Below are 15,123 nucleotides of genomic sequence, written 5' to 3' on the forward strand. Positions count from 1 at the left end.
GAGGATATGTGTGTCAGAGGTGGAGGGAACAAGGAGAAGTGGGAGAGCAAACTCGAGGTGGAAGGATGGAGTGAAAAAGATTTTGAGAAATCTGGACCTAAACATACAGGAGGGTGAGAGGCGTGCAAGGAATAAAGTTAGTTGGAACGATGCTGTATAACAAGGTCGATGTGCTGTCAATGGACAGAGGCAGGACATGTGAGACGTCTAGGGTAAACCACGGAAAGGTCTGTAAGGCCAGGATGTGGATAGAGAGCTGTGGTGTTGGTGCATTACACATGATAGCTAGAGACTGTCTGTGAAAGAATGTGGCCATTTTTGCCTGTTTTCCAGGCGCTACCTCGCTGAAGCAGGGGTAGTAATGCTGTTTCCTGTGGGGCAGAACAGTGCCAGGAATGGATGAAGGCAAGCAAGTATGAATGTGATTTATTTATTTTATTTATTTTCCTTTGTCGCTGTCTCCCGCGTTAGCGAGGTAGCGCAAGGAAACAGACGAAAGATGGCCCAACCCACCCACATACACATGTATAAACATACACGTCCACACATGCAAATATACATACCTATACATCTCAAAGTATACAAATATATACACACTCCGACATATATACACATGTACATAATTCATATTGTCTGCCTTTATTCATTCCCATCCCCACCTCGCCACACATGAGATAACAACCCCCTTCCCCCTCATGTGTGCAAGGTAGCTCTAGGAAAAGACAACAAAGGCCCCATTCATTCACACTCAGTCTCTAGCTGTCATGTAATAATGCACCAAACCACAGCTCCCTTTCCACATCCAGGCCCCACATAACTTTCCATGGTTTACCCCAGACCCTTCACATGCCCTGGTTCACTCCATTGACAGCACGTCAACACCGGTATACCACATCGTTCCAATTCACTCTATTCCTTGCACGCCTTTCACCCTCCTGCATGTTCAGGCCCTGATCACTCAAGATCTTTTTCACTCCATCTTCCCACCTCCAATTTGGTGGGATGTACAGATATGTGTATATGTATATGTCAGTGTATGTGTATGTATATGAGCATATATGTGTATATGTTGATATGTATATGTGCATGTATGGGCATTTATGTATATATATATATATATATATATATATATATATATATATATATATATATATATATATATATATATATATATATATATTTTTTTTTTCTTTTTTTTTTGCTTTGTCGCTGTTTCCCGCGTTTGCGAGGTAGCACAAGGAAACAGACGAAAGAAATGGCCCAACCCACCCCCATACACATGTATATACATACGTCCACACACGCAAATATACATACCTACATGTGTGTATGAGAGTGGATGGGCCATTCTTTGTCTGTTTCCTGGTGCTACCTCGTTGACACAGGAAACGGCGATTAAGTATAATAAATATAAATAAATATACTAAACAACACATTGGCCTGACTGACAGTAACCATAGAAGGGAGAGTGGATAATGGGGGTAGTGTGGCAGGGTTGACCTGGGTAGCCAGGTGTGCTGGGGACCATTTTTCTTATATTTCCATTTTTTTGTCAATTCTCTCATAATGATTTAGTTAATGATAGGATGAGCTTTAACTTTCCCCGGGGAAATTAATGTTTTTAGTTTTAGCAATTAAGACTTATTCAATGACACTGTAGGTGGCATAATCAGCATAAGGATATAAAACAACTGGATTTTCAAGTCCCACAGGGTGATCATTATCATGAAAGTGTTTAGCAATTGCTTTTTTATGGTCATCCTTGCGTACTGCTTGACAGTGCCAATAACATCACTCCATTACAGTTTTCCCAGCCAGGCCAATGTATATGTCTACGTGCCTTACATTTGACGGTATAAACACTTCCAACTGTTGAATGATTTGGCTTACTTTTTATTGTCTTACTGATGGTGTTATTGTAATGGAAGGCAACATTACAGGCACTGTTTTTTAGTACATGTTCTAGATTAGCTAAGTTGGGAGAATAGGGAAAACTAAACATTTAGACCTATCCTCATTTGTCACATTTTTGTTGCTAGATGCATAAAATGTTTTCTAGCTTTCCAGTAAGCTTCGTTCACAACCCAATTGGGATAAGATTACTGCCTAAAAATATGTCTTATATGAGTACATTCATCTACGAGGCCTGTGGGATCACATATCTGTAGTGCTCTTAAAACACAGACATAACTAAAGACATTTTTATAGAAGAATTTACTGAAAAATAATGAACATAGCTCTCAGAGTTGGTAGGCTTCCTGTACATCTTAAAGGACAAATGATTAGATCCTTTAGTTATCAACACATCAAGAAGGGCAGTTTCCCTTCTTTTTCCCATTCAGTCTTGAATATGCTGATGAGGTGGATGTTATTCAATTCATTAAGAAAACATCAGAATCTTGGGAAGAGGGCCACAGGGACCACACATCATCAACATATCTAAAGCAGACTTTTGGATGATTAGTGAATGAAGTTAGAATTTCAGTCTCACAGTATTCCATAAATAAGTTACTGAGAACAGGACTACGTGAATTGACTTCCCATGGCAAGATCCAATTTCTGTCTACAAATATTACCTTCATCATCTTGTAAAATATTATTGGAAACACAAAGCTCAACTAAATCAATGAAAGTTTTAATGGGCAAGGGCAAGGCAAGACTGAGATCAGGCAATTTCCTCCTTAGATATGTGATGCCTTCATCAATGGGAACTTTAGTGGAAAGGGAATTCACATAAAAGCTAATAGGTTTATGATCAAGCAAATCAATGTTCCTAACTTTGTTTACAAAATCTTAGTTATTGATAACATGCAATGGAGACATTTTTCTTGAACATTGCTAGGGTATTTTGCTAACCATTCAGATAAGTTATAACTAGGGGAGTTAACAGATGAGATAATTGGTCTTAGGGGGTCACCCATCTTTGTGAGTTTCTGGGAGACCATATATATAAGGAAGAGCGGGATTAACCATCTTTACTGACTTTAGAATGTCCTGGTGCTTATTTAAGAATTGGTTGAATCCTTGAGTTGAAGGTCTTTACTTTATCTAAAAGATCCTGAAGTTTACATCTATAGTCAATTGTATTCAAAATCACAAACTGGCTAGTTTTATATGATTTTGTGATGTGAATATCTTCACTTTTCTTGAGATTTGCAATGGTTCTCTGGAATCTCTGTGATATGTCATTAAGAAATACTTTCACTGGCCAAGGCACTTAAAATTGAACTGGATACAAAATCAAATTCCTGGTTGGTGCCACTAGTGGATTTCACGATAGACACTAAATGTTTCACACTAAAAGTATCCGTAGATTTGAAAGAAAAAGAGAGACCAAAACCCAGAGCAAGTTTTTCATCTTGTGTTAATGAATACAATGAAAGATTGTTGATGTTCTTATCTGGGTTTGATGCTTTACTCATAAACTGTTGTGAAAAATCTTGTCAATTTTCCATTCCAGATGGTTCTTTCTGATGATCTGTTTTTTGCTAGTCTTCTTGCTCCATTCATATGGTTGGCAGCAATAACAAGGTCATCAAAGATGGAGGAGAGTTCTCTTCTAATATTTCTAAGGTTGTAGAAAGAATAGAGCATGAAATCCTTCTACAGCACATAGACAATTGTAAAACTGACTCTGACCAGGCTTTCTACAACCTCAGAGATGCTAGAAGAGAACTCTCCTCCATCTATCATGACCTTGTCGTTGTTGCCAACTGTATGAATGAAGCAAGAAAATGAGCAAAAAACCAGATCAAAAAGAAGAACCATCTGGAATGGAAAATGGACAAGGTTTTTTACAGCAGTTTATGGGTGAAAGCATCACACCCAGATAAGAACATCAACAATCTTTTGTCCTATTCCTTAACCCAGGATAAAAAAACTTGCTCTGGGTAGATGTCTACTTTATATATTATACTTGATTGCCGCTTCCTGCTCCAGCAAGGTAACGCCAGGAAACAGATGAAGAATGGCCCATCCACTCATATGAACATATATATACCTAAACCCCCATACAAGCACATATACAGACATTTACATATCAACATCTACACATTTACATACTTATACAGACATATACATACACATACAATGACATATACATACAGAAACATTTATGTACTCATACTTGTGGGGTGTTACCCAATCCCACAAGAAGCAGCATTGCTACAACCTGCTTCAGTAAGGTAGCATCAGGAAAACAAACAAAAAAGGCCTCATATGTTCACTAGCACCAGGAAAACAGACAAAAAAGGCCTCATTTGTTCACCCTGCAAAACAACTGATTATTCTTCAAAAATAATGTCATACAGCAGAAAACATACCTTACTCTGCTCACTTCGAAGCTTCCTCAAAATAAGTGGGTTGTCTTTCTTCTGTTCAACTTCTGCCTGTATAATGCGCACCTTTGCCCGGGATTCGCTTAAACATGTCTGAATCATTGCTCCTCTTTGCTCATATGTCTTGTTTAACTAAAATAGAAGAGGGAAATCAAATCACATTTTGAAAATAATTTTACAGAACCAAGTATAAAACTCAGTTACGTTAAAGTACATGAAAATTAAAAATAAGTGTAACTGATTATTTATATGAATATGATAATGACAGCAAGGGTATTTACATCTCAATGGAACCTACAGATATTTTGTTCTTGATGATACAATGAAATTTGAGAGCCCCGAAATCTCTAATCTTTACCTATAATAAATGGACGTAGTCAGTTTCATTGTAGTATATTATATGATTGCAAAGGGAGTTGCTGTGACAAGAAATAGACATCAAACATAACAAACAGATATTACAAAGGCATTCAGGAATGAATAATAAAGGGCAACATGCGAAATGTGGAACCCAAAAAAGAATACAGTAACAACATTCAATATGATGATAATAAGCTGAATCAGAACCATATGTCTAACAATAAACAATGAGTGTCTAAACTTACAGCATGCTCCCAGCAACAATCTTTCAGAGGAAGGAGGCACAGTGGGTCTTTTTGAATAAATGCAACTTACCTGGTATAAGGTACACTGTAACATAACTTTTGTAATACTTTCACAGTTGGGAAACATAAAAAGTAACTCTGAGAGTAAACTACCTACAGTACTTTTAATGTTGGCCAAGGATGAAAAAAAAGTATCTCGAACATGCAAAATTAGCAATATATGAAATAGTACTAAGAAAAGCATTACGAGTTGATAAAAAATTCAGCTTGTCATAGACAATTACACCTCAGTGTGATGCTAAGGCATTTAAATCTTGGAGCCCTAACACCACTTAAACCCACAGCATACACATCATTCTCCAATTGGCTGTATGCAGCCTCTTGACACCATGGTCATCCACAGATAACAAAGAGGCTTCAAGATTTTTCTGTTTTCTAATGACAATTGCAGGTAACATATGCACCTATTTATGCCTATATGAGGCATGGGTCTATTCAAACATGAGCAGGAAGTTTAACAACACATACACACCTGCTCTTTCTTTTCCCAGGTGATTCATGAGTAACACTTATGAAAATGGCTAAGTTTGCCTTAAAGAAACTGGGAGTCCTGTTTAGACATCAAAATTTCTTTTCTTTGTAACATTCGCTCCATTTATATAAATGATTGATTCATCTTTGTATGGAGTACTGCTCTCACATCTGGTGTGGTTCTACCTTTACATCCTAGCTTGACAAAGATGAAACAAAAGCGGTCCAACTTATAAACTTTCCCGAGCTAACTTCAAAACTTGACCCACTTGCCCTATACAGCAATGTTGGTTCCCTTTCCCTATTTAATAGGTATTAATTTGTTTTTTTCTCCGAAGAGCTGGCTGCTTGTGTGCTCCCACCATTAGCCAGACTATGCAATACGCAGCAAGCTGCTGCATCACATGATAACTATGTAACCGTTGACAACTCAAGGCTGGGTAATTTTGATTACTGTTTCTTTCCCTACACCTTAAAGCTTTGGAACTCTTTACCTTCTTATATCTTTCCCATTAACTATCACCTGGCACATTTTAATACAGGTTTTTTACTTCCTCCAAAATTTGTAAATACTTTTTCTTGTCTCATCTTTCCTCTTTCATAATCCTCTCTATATTCTAATCAAGGCCCAGCCTTGATGTGGACTATAGTCTGTGATTAGAGCCTCTGACTTATATAAAAAAAAATGAAAGGCTGAATATTCTTCCAAGCAAATTAGAGTTGCAAGATACTTATGGCATCTAAATGTGCCTACAGAAAGCACAAGCCAGTTAAGACATGAAAATATTGAGTATACATATACATTAAATATCCTTACCAACCAGTCAACAACACAGTCACTCCCTTTCTTGATAAATTCAACTGTGATACCGTCCAGTCCCACCGCCTTGCCAGATTGCATTTTCCACAAGACTTGCACCAAACCAGTTTCCCTGATTCTCACTTTGCATACCACCCCAACCTAAACACCCTACATATGCCACTCTATCATGAAACACATTCAACAACTCTTCAAATAACTCACTCCATCTCCTCCTCACTCCATCACTACCCATTATCACTTCCCCTTTTGCTCCCTTCACTGATGTCCCCATTTGTTCTCTTGTCTTTCGCACATTATTTACCTCCTTCCAAAACATCCTTTTATTCTCCCTAAAGTTCAAGGAAACTCTCTCACTCCAAGTCTACTTTGCCCAGTTTTTCAACCCCTGCACCTTCCTCCTGCCTCCAGCCACTTTCCTATATACATCTTCAAATCATTTGCACTCCTTTCTTGCAACTTTCCTTCATCATCCCACCAATCACTACCTTTTTTAATCTGGCCACCTCCTGCCTTTCACATGTCACATGCATCTCTTCACATGTCATCAATACCTACCCTAAATACCCTAAATACCTACTATTCCTCACCCACCTCCCTCATGTCATCTGCTCTCACCTTTCGCCATTCTACACTCAATTTCCCCTGGTATTTCTTCACTCACGTCTCCTTTCCAAGCTCACTTATTCTCACCACTGTCTTCTCCCCAACACTGTCTCCTCTTTTTCGAAAACCTCTAGAAATCTTCACCCTTGCCTCCACAAGATAGTGATCAGACATCCACCAACTGCCCCTCTCAGCACACTTATGTCCAAAAGTCTATCTGCTACATGCCTATTAATCAATATGTAACCTAATAATGCCCACTGACCATCTCTCCTACTCACATGCATATACTTGTGTATATCTCTCTTTTTAAAACAGGTATTCCCAATCACCAGTCTTTTTTCAGCACACAACTCCACAAGCTATTCACCATTTCCATTGATAACACCGAAAACCCCATGTACACCAATTAAACCCTCAATTGCCACATTACTTACCTTTGCACTTAAATCATCCATATCTAATACCTAGTCTCATGTACCAAAACTGCTGACAAACTCACTGAACTGCTCCCAAAACACTTTGCATCTTATGATCCTTCTTCTCATGGCCAGGTGCATAAGCTCTAATAATCTCCCATCTCTGGCCATCCATACATATATCAATCTAGAATTCAGTTTCTTATACTATTACACACTCACACTACTCCTGCTTCAGTAGTAGTGCTACTCCCTCCTTAGCTCTTGTCCTTTCACTAACCCCTGAATTTACTCCCAAGGCATTTCCAAACCATTCTTACCCTTTACCCTTGAGCTTCGTTTCACTCAGAGCCAGAACATCCAGGTTTCTTTCCTCAAACAGTCTACCAATCTCTCTTCTCATTTTGGTTACATCCACACATATTCAGTCTGAGACTTCAGGGAGGATGAGAACTCCATGCATGGTTCCTTCTTCTGTTTCCTCTTTTAGAAATTGAAATACAAGAAGGGGAAGGTTTCCAGCCTCCCACTCCCACCCCTTTTAGTCACCTTCTATGAAACTAGGGCAATACAGAGGTAGAAATTGCACTTTGGTAGGACTTCAGATAATTTTATTTGACTTGTATTCTTCTCTAGATGCCACACTACATGTTTCATGGAGACAATCTGTCTCATCAAGTGCAAAAATTTCTCAAAGTTTTAGATAAATGTTAAATAAAATTATCTGCAATACCAAACTGTGATTTCACCTTCATAACTATCATCACATATCAGTTTGATCATCATATTATGCAGTTTCTCACTTGAATCAACCACCAGTTTTGAATCATCAGCAAACAACAGCTAACTCACTTCCCAGACCCCCTTATCCCTAACACACTGCTACTCTCTCCTCCTTAGATAAATCAAACAATCATGGTGACATCACACACTCCTGCCACAGACCAACCTTGATTTAGAATTTTTCACTATCCTCTCTACCTGCTCATACACATGCCTTACACCCTGATAAAAAAAACTCTTCACTGCTTCAAGCAGCTTACCTCCAGTTTCTCACTTGAATCAACCACCAGTTTTGAATCATCAGCAAACAACAGCTAACTCACTTCCCAGACCCCCTTATCCCTAACACACTGCTACTCTCTCCAAGACCCTTGCATTTACCTCCCTCACCTCCTTAGATAAATCAAACAATCATGGTGACATCACACACTCCTGCCACAGACCAACCTTGATTTAGAATTTTTCACTATCCTCTCTACCTGCTCATACACATGCCTTACACCCTGATAAAAAAAACTCTTCACTGCTTCAAGCAGCTTACCTCCAACACCATATATTCTTTAGACCTTCCACAAAGCATCTCTATCAACTCTATCATATACCTTCTCCAAATTCATAAATACTACATGCAGATCCATATGTTTTTCTAGGCATTTCTCAAACACATTCTTTAATATAAACATGATTCACATATCCTCCACCACTTCTGAAACCACAATGCTCATCCCCAGTATAATGCCTTCACCTTCTCAGAAAAATTACCAGGTATATTAAACAAACTTATACCTCTGTAGTTTGAACACTTACCTTTAGCCCCTTGCCTTTATATAATGGCACTATACATGAATTCGGCCAATCTTCAGGCACCTCACCATGATCCCACACAAACAGTGAATATTCTTACCAACCAATCAACAAAACAGTCACCTGCTTCATATATTCAACTGCAATACCATCAACACCATCTGCCTTGCTGCATTTCATCTTATGCAAGGCTTTTACCAGCTCTTCTCTCCATCAAACCACTCTCCATGACTCTCACTATGCATGCCATCCCAACCAAAACACATTTCATCTGCCATTCTGTCAACAAGCACATTCAACAAAACTATCTTCTAACTTCATCACTACCTGTATGGCTTCCCCTTTTGCCCCCTTCATCGATGATCCCATTTGTTCTATTCTTTCACACATTATTCACCTCCTTCCAAATCATCTTTTATTCTTTCTAAAGTTTAGTGATATTCTCTCACCCCAATTCTCATTTGCCCTCTATTTCAACCCCTGCACCTTCATACTGATCTGCTGCTTTCTCTTATATATCTCCCAATCATTTGCACTCCTTCTTTATCCCACCACTTACTACCCTCTCTAATCTCCCCACCTCCCACCTTTTGCATGCCATACACATCTCTGGCACATGTCCTCACTGCTTTCCAAAATACCTCCCATTCCTCATCCACTCTCCTTGCTTCATAACTCTTACCCTTTGTCATTTTGCTCTCAATCTCTACTGGTATTTCTTCACACAAATCTTCTTTCTTAGTTCCCTTATTGTCACCACTCTCTTCTCTACGACACTGTTTCCTCTTTTTTGAAAACCTCTATAAATCTTCAACCTCATATCTGCAAGATAGTGAACAGACTTCCCACCAGCTGTCTCTCTCAGCACATTTACATCCAAAAGTCTCTCTTTTGCATGCCTGTCAATTAATATGTAATCTAATAAAGTCTATTAACCAGCTCTCCTCACATACATATACTTATGTATAACCTGCTTTTTAAACTAGGCATTCCCAATCACCACTCTTTCTTCTGCACACAGCTCCACAAGCTCTTTAACATTTCAATTCATTATACTAAATACCCCATGCACCCTAATTATACCCTAAACTGCCAAATTGCTTACCTTCGCATTTAAATCACTCATCACTAATATCTGGTCTCATACATCGAAATTTCTGACATGCTCATTCTGCTGCCCTCAGAATACTTGCCTTTCATGATCTTTCTTCTCATGGCCAGGTGCATAAGAACCAATAATCAGCCATTTTTTGCCATCTACTTTCAGTTTTGCCAACATCATTCTTGTATTTACTTTCTTACACTCTATCAAAAATATCACAACTCTTGCTTCATGCTACTCCTTCCTTGTTTCTTTTCCTCTTACCAACCCAGGACTTTACTCCTGGGACATTTCCAAACCATTCTTTCTCTTTACTCTTAAGCTGTTACATTAAGATTCAGAACAAGTAGGTTTTTCTATTCAAACATACTACCTATCTCTCCTCTCTTCTCATCTTGGTTACATCCATGCACTTTCAGACACCCTGGTCTAAGACTTCAGGAGGATAAGAACTCCCTGAGTGGCTCCTTCTGTTTCCTTTTTTAAAAACTGAATGCAAGAAGGGGAGAGTTTCTAGTTCTCCCATTCCCGCTTCATTTAGCTGTCATCTATGACACAAAGGGAAGACTGAGGTAGAGCTCTTTCTCCCCTACTTCAGGGGTATATATATTTACTTTATTCTATTATACTTATTCGCTGTCTCCCGCGTTGGCGAGGTAGCACAAGGAAACAGACGAAAGAATGGCCCAACCCACCCACATACACATGTATGTACATAAATGCCCACACAAGCACACATACATTTCAACATATACATACATATACATACACAGACATATACATATAAACACATGTACATAATTCATACTTGGTGCCTTCATCCATTCCTGTTGCCACCCCGCCACACACAAAAATGGCACCCCCTCCCCCCGCGCACGTGCGAGGCAGTGCTAAGAAAAGACAAAAAAGGCCACATTTGTTCACACTCAGTCTCTAACTGTCATGTGTAATGCACCAAAACCACAGCTTCCTTTCCACATTCAGGAGCCACAAAACTTTCTATGGTTTACTCCAGAAGCTTCACAGGCCCTGGTTCAATCCATTGACAGCATGTTGACCCTGGTATACCACATCATTCCAAATCACTCAATTCCTTGCACACCTTTCACCCTCTTGTATGTTCAGGCACCGATTGCTCAAAATCTTTTTCATTCCATCCTTCCACCTCGAATTTGGTCTCTGAATTCTTCTCATTCCCTTCATCTTTGACACATACATCCTCTTTGTCAATCCTTCCTCACTCAATCTCTCAATGTAACCAAACCATTTCTATACACCCTCTTCTACTCTCTTAAAAGCATTCATTACCACATCTCTCTTACCCTTTCATTACTTACTTGATCAAACCACCTCACACCACGTATTGTCCTCAAACATCCACCCTCCTCCGCACAATTCTATCTGTAGCCCAAGCCTTGCAACCATATAACATTGTTGGAACCACTATTCCTTCAAACATACCCATTTCTGCTTTCCAAGTTAACATTCTCACCTTCCACACATTCTTCAACGCTCCCAGAACCTTCGCCCCCTCCCACACCCTGTGATTCACTTCCATTCCATGGTTCCATCCGCTGCTAAGTCCACTCCAGGATATCTAAAACACTTCACTTCCTCCAGTTTTTCTCCATTCAAACTTATGTCCCAATTTACTTGTCATTCAACCCTACTGAACCTATCAAACTTGCTCTTATTCACATTTACTCTCAGCTTTCTTCTTTCACACACCTTACCAAACTCAGTCACTAACTTCTGCAGTTTCTCACTTGAGTCAGCTACCAGCACTATCATTAGTGAACAACAACTGACTCACTTCCCAAGCCCTCTCATCCACAACAGACTGCATACTTGCCCCTCTCTCCAAAACTCTTCCATACACCTCCCTAACAACCCCATCCATAAATGAATTAAACAGCCATGAAGATATCACGCACCCCTGCAGCACACCGACATTCACTGAAATCCAATCACTTTCTTCTCTTCCTACACGTCCACATACCTTACATCCTCGATAAAAACGTTTCACTGCTTCTAGCAACTTACCTCCCGCACCATATACTCTTAATGTCTTCCAGAAATCATCTCTATCCACTCTATCTAGTGCTTTCTCCAGATCCATAAATGCTACATACAATCAATCAGCTTTTCTAAGTATTTCTCATATATATATATATATATATATATATATATATATATATATATATATATATATATATATATATATATTATATATTTTATTATACTTTGTCGCTGTCTCCCGCGTTTGCGAGGTAGCGCAAGGAAACAGACGAAAGAAATGGCCCAACCCCCCCCCACATACACATGTATATACATACGTCCACACACGCAAATATACATACCTACACAGCTTTCCATGGTTTACCCCAGACGCTTCACATGCCCTGCTTCAATCCACTGACAGCACGTCAACCCCGGTATACCACATCGCTCCAATTCACTCTATTCCTTGCCCTCCTTTCACCCTCCTGCATGTTCAGGCCCCGATCACACAAAATCTTTTTCACTCCATCTTTCCACCTCCAATTTGGTCTCCCTCTTCTCCTTGTTCCCTCCACCTCCAACACATATATCCTCTTGGTCAATCTTTCCTCACTCATCCTCTCCATGTGCCCAAACCACTTCAAAACACCCTCTTCTGCTCTCTCAACCACGCTCTTTTTATTTCCACACATCTCTCTTACCCTTACGTTACTCACTCGATCAAACCACCTCACACCACACATTGTCCTCAAACATCTCATTTCCAGCACATCCATCCTCCTGCGCACAACTCTATCCATAGCCCACGCCTCGCAACCATACAACATTGTTGGAACCACTATTCCTTCAAACATACCCATTTTTGCTTTCCGAGATAATGTTCTCGACTTCCACACATTCTTCAAGGTCCCCAGGATTTTCGCCCCCTCCCCCACCCTATGATCCACTTCCGCTTCCATGGTTCCATCCGCTGCCAGATCCACTCCCAGATATCTAAAACACTTCACTTCCTCCAGTTTTTCTCCATTCAAACTCACCTCCCAATTGACTTGACCCTCAACCCTACTGTACCTAATAACCTTGCTCTTATTCACATTTACTCTTAACTTTCTTCTTCCAAACACTTTTCCAAACTCAGTCACCAGCTTCTGCAGTTTCTCACATGAATCAGCCACCAGCGCTGTATCATCAGCGAACAACAACTGACTCACTTCCCAAGCTCTCTCATCCCCAACAGACTTCATACTTGCCCCTCTTTCCAAAACTCTTGCATTTACCTCCCTAACAACCCCATCCATAAACAAATTAAACAACCATGGAGACATCACACACCCCTGCTGCAAACCTACATTCACTGAGAACCAATCACTTTCCTCTCTTCCTACATGTACACATGCCTTACATCCTCAATAAAAACTTTTCACTGCTTCTAACAACTTTCCTCCCACACCATATATTCTTAATACCTTCCACAGAGCATCTCTATCATATGCCTTCTCCAGATCCATAAATGCTACATACAAATCCATTTGCTTTTCTAAGTATTTCTCACGTACATTCTTCAAAGCAAACACCTGATCCACACATCCTCTACCACTTCTGAAACCACACTGCTCTTCCCCCAATCTCATGCTCTGTACATGCCTTCACCCTCTCAATCAATACCCTCCCATATAATTTACCAGGAATACTCAACAAACTTATACCTCTGTAATTTGAGCACTCACTCTTATCCCCTTTGCCTTTGTACAATGGCACTATGCACGCATTCCGCCAATCCTCAGGCACCTCACCATGAGTCATACATACATTAAATAACCTTACCAACCAGTCAACAATACAGTCACCCCCTTTTTTAATAAATTCCACTGCAATACCATCCAAACCTGCTGCCTTGCCGGCTTTCATCTTCCGCAAAGCTTTCACTACCTCTTCTCTGTTTACCAAATCATTTTCCCTAACCCTCTCACTTTGCACACCACCTCGACCAAAACACACTATATCTGCCACTCTATCATCAAACACATTCAACAAACCTTCAAAATACTCACTCCATCTCCTTCTCACATCACCACTACTTGTTTTCACCTCCCCACTTGGGCCCTTCACCGAAGTTCCCATTTGCTCCCTTGTCTTACGCACTTTATTTACCTCCTTCCAGAACATCTTTTTATTCTCCCTAAAATTTAATGATACTCTCTCACCCCAACTCTCATTTGCCCTTTTTTCACCTCTTGCACCTTTCTCTTGACCTCCTGTCTCTTTCTTTTATACATCTCCCACTCAATTGCATTTTTTCCCTGCAAAAATCGTCCAAATGCCTCTCTCTTCTCTTTCACTAATACTCTTACTTCTTCATCCCACCACTCACTACCCTTTCTAATCAACCCACCTCCCACTCTTCTCATGCCACAAGCATCTTTTGCACAATCCATCACTGATTCCCTAAATACATCCCATTCCTCCCCCACTCCCCTTACTTCCATTGTTCTCACCTTTTTCCATTCTGTACTCAGTCTCTCCTGGTACTTCCTCACACAGGTCTCCTTCTCAAGCTCACTTACTCTCACCACCCTCTTCACCCCAACATTCACTCTTCTTTTCTGAAAACCCATACAAATCTTCACCTTAGCCTCCACAAGATAATGATCAGACATCCCTCCAGTTGCACCTCTCAGCACATTAACATCCAAAAGTCTCTCTTTCGCACGCCTGTCAATTAACACGTAATCCAATAACGCTCTCTGGCCATCTCTCCTACTTAGATAAGTATACTTATGTATATCTCGCTTTTTAAACCAGGTATTCCCAATCATCAGTCCTTTTTCAGCACATAAATCTACAAGCTCTTCACCATTTCCATTTACAACACTGAACACCCCATGTATACCAATTATTCCCTCAACTGCCACATTACTCACCTTTGCATTCAAATCACCCATCACTATGACCCGGTCTCGTGCATCAAAACCACTAACACACTCATTCAGCTGCTCCCAAAACACTTGCCTCTCTTGATCTTTCTTCTCATGCCCAGGTGCATATGCACCAATAATCACCCACCTCTCTCCATCAACTTTCAGTTTTACCCATATTAATCGAGAATTTACTTTCT

The 15,123-nt window shown here is 39.9% G+C and overlaps 1 protein-coding gene across 5 annotated transcripts in view; it reads right to left on the minus strand.

The window, feature by feature from the left end:
- Positions 1-4,268: 4,268 nt before the first annotated feature.
- The window catches only part of Ccdc58 (Coiled-coil domain-containing 58), a 200,991-nt gene continuing 190,136 nt past the window's right edge, over positions 4,269-15,123 (minus strand). For 2 of the 5 annotated variants that reach the window (XM_071679403.1, XM_071679400.1), the window contains exon 3: positions 4,269-4,469. In XM_071679403.1, coding sequence (XP_071535504.1) covers positions 4,284-4,469 — 186 coding nt within the window. In that variant the 3' untranslated portion in view covers positions 4,269-4,283. The remainder of the gene's footprint in view (positions 4,470-15,123) is intronic. The other 3 variants (XM_071679404.1, XM_071679401.1, XM_071679402.1) reach the window with 2 other exon arrangements.

Source organism: Panulirus ornatus, chromosome 29 (assembly GCF_036320965.1).
Source record: "Panulirus ornatus isolate Po-2019 chromosome 29, ASM3632096v1, whole genome shotgun sequence".
In the NCBI taxonomy this organism is placed as follows: Eukaryota; Metazoa; Arthropoda; class Malacostraca; order Decapoda; family Palinuridae; genus Panulirus; species Panulirus ornatus.